Source organism: Anabrus simplex, chromosome 14 (genome assembly GCF_040414725.1).
Source record: "Anabrus simplex isolate iqAnaSimp1 chromosome 14, ASM4041472v1, whole genome shotgun sequence".
NCBI classification, from domain to species: Eukaryota; Metazoa; Arthropoda; class Insecta; order Orthoptera; family Tettigoniidae; genus Anabrus; species Anabrus simplex.
In genome coordinates this window covers 48,269,580-48,272,103 of record NC_090278.1, presented here as the reverse complement: position 1 = coordinate 48,272,103, position 2,524 = coordinate 48,269,580, and the positions used below count along the sequence as shown (strand labels likewise).

At 32.1% G+C, this 2,524-nt stretch overlaps 1 protein-coding gene across 4 annotated transcripts in view; it reads left to right on the top strand.

Annotated features, from left to right (window-relative positions):
- Positions 1 to 1,988, top strand: part of LOC136885551 (ATP-binding cassette subfamily C member 4) — a 403,879-nt gene extending 401,891 nt beyond the window's left edge. For all 4 annotated transcript variants that reach the window (XM_067158182.2, XM_067158180.2, XM_068230366.1 and 1 more), the window contains one exon: positions 1,682 to 1,988. In XM_067158182.2, coding sequence (XP_067014283.1) covers positions 1,682 to 1,717 — 36 coding nt within the window. In that variant the 3' untranslated portion in view covers positions 1,718 to 1,988. The remainder of the gene's footprint in view (positions 1 to 1,681) is intronic.
- The last annotated feature ends 536 nt before the right edge of the window (positions 1,989 to 2,524 follow it).

Genomic DNA, 2,524 nt, shown 5'->3' with positions numbered 1-2,524 from the left:
AACAGAATGGAGGACATACTGATGGCTCCAAGTATTAACGTCGCAATTTTTTCAGGTACAATTATCGTAACTACAGTTACGATTTTAAATTGTGCTGTCATTCTCCCATGAGAGGACATTAAGCTGTATTGTTGCCGTTAAGTTTTGGGGCGCTGAAGATGCGATTTTTTATACAGGGGTAAAAGTAATGATGTAGCGGCTTTGGCAATTATTGTAACTCATTTTGGCTATTTTTGTACCTATGATGATAATACGTGGATCCGTCGAATTAGCTATTAGCAAAGGTTAAAAGGAATGTGTTAGGTGAATAAGTGAAAAAAATATATAAAATGTGTATGTTATTGTTGTGTTCCAATTAATTCACACGAAACTGTAGTTTCCTGTTGTTTTCCTCCCTGAGCTAAAAATTTATATTAGATACAGTTTGCTAAGCCCAGCTCTACGAGCAACTGTGTGTTTTATAATTCAGTAGTAATAAATATTATTTTTATTCATTTTTATAAAATGAACTAATAATATTAACGTTATTTCTTTACGCGTTAGTACAGTAGGACTGCGATAATCCAACACTCAATAGTCCAGCATGCATCAGAAATCTATTTTTTCCCGTATTTGGAGAGATTTACAGCTTTTACGGTTGGCAGTACAGTCGGACGCCTTCGGGAGATATCGGAACTGTCTGCCTCACTGTGCGAGTATGCTGCCAGTCGCCATCTTGGCTTTGTGATGATATCACTACAGTTCTTCATTTACGTAGACCTACAGTTAGAGTACTTATATTTCCAGCGGTGCGGTTTTCTTTTACAGTTATTGGACTGTAACCAAGTTTAGCCGTGTGTACAATTATTGTCAAATAGACTACAGCACAGTGAAAAGTTTGTACGTACAGTGAATATGTTTTCTAAACTGAATATCTCACGGGCTGAGTCTTCGCAAGTCTTAAACAACTTTGTGTGAAATTCGTAGAAAGAAGTCAGCAATATCACGTTTATGATATTATCCATCTGCACATTATACAAAATATATTTCTTTCTTTTTTTTTTTTTTTTAAAGAGTTCAATCCAAGGAACAGTTAAATATCCCTACAATGTTTCAGGGAGCTCGGAAATAAATTCAAGCTATCCCATCAGACCGACACATTCCACGCGCTCGACATCATCAGACACCTATGCTAGGCCAATAGACAGTGATTCAGTTTGAACTGTACCTAATTTGTATTTAACAATTTTCATTTTCTTAAAATTAACTTTTTTATTTCATAATAGGTCTACAAAAAGGGTTTATATTGAATTTTTCTAAATGTTGAGCCTTAAACTGATTGAACTGAACAGTACAGTATTTGATGTTTAATTCAGTTTTGTTTTTACAGTACAGTACTACATACTTCTATCTTTTTGTACTGTAATATCTTCTGTTGTGTTTAGTAAATAAGAATTATTTACTTTTGTACATTAAAACTGTACTTTTTATTTATTTCCCCTTTTTTTAAACTAGGTTTTTAAAAATGATCTTGATAATCCGGCATTGCCAGATGCCTGAGCATGCCAGATTATTGCTGTTCTATTGTAGTAATAAATTATTACTGTTTGACACCTTAAGTTTATACATAAATCCAACCCTATCTTTCATTATGTATGTTATCAAGCACAGTAATTAAATTCGGTTTAATTTTTATTTGCAGAATTATAAAAAAATGCAGCATCAGAAAACTTCTTGATGAAGATTGTTTGTCTAGTTTGAATTGTTGGTTCTCTTACACTGGAGAACAGTAATGAGACGTACTTACAAAGGAGGCTGGATCTCTTGGTTCAAGAATGCTGAAAAGGAACAGGAGAAGTAGAATGCAACATGGTCTGCTACTCCTCACGTTGAACAAAGAAATGATCTGTTTCTTATACTTGATTTTTGTTATTTTTGTACTTTTTTATCACTTGAGAAAGAAAAGGTATTTAAGCTGCTGGCAGAAAATATATAGAAGTTTCTCAGTCTTTGTCTCTGATGTGTGTAGATTATATTTTAATTTTTATCCAGTGTTATACGTGTTACATTTTACTTTTTCTCAGTATAAACAGCATATAATATAGTATTACATCTCAGCGGAGATCTCATATATTTAATAAAGATAATATTGTTTCAGATATCTTTATGATGTTTTCATAAAGTCAAATTAATTTGATATTAGGAGAATCGTGAATTTTTTTAAAACTTAGAATTCCAAGATACCCCCAGGCTTTTAATTTTTTGATAAATTAAGACCCAAGAATATGCGAACAACCAAACAGTTTGCAGTAGATTTATGTAGGCTTTACTTTCCAGAAAATTCTCCCATTTTAGTTTTAATTTTTTATTTAACAGATAGTTCACATTTTTCTTGTGCCGATTTTTATGCAAAAATCCCCAGTATTTTATATATTTTATATTTGCATTTTATTGATGAGAGGCATGTGTGGGTGTGTCTTTTTTTTAATTGAATGATATACTTACAATTTTCGGTTATTGAGGATATACTAAAAAGATCATATTT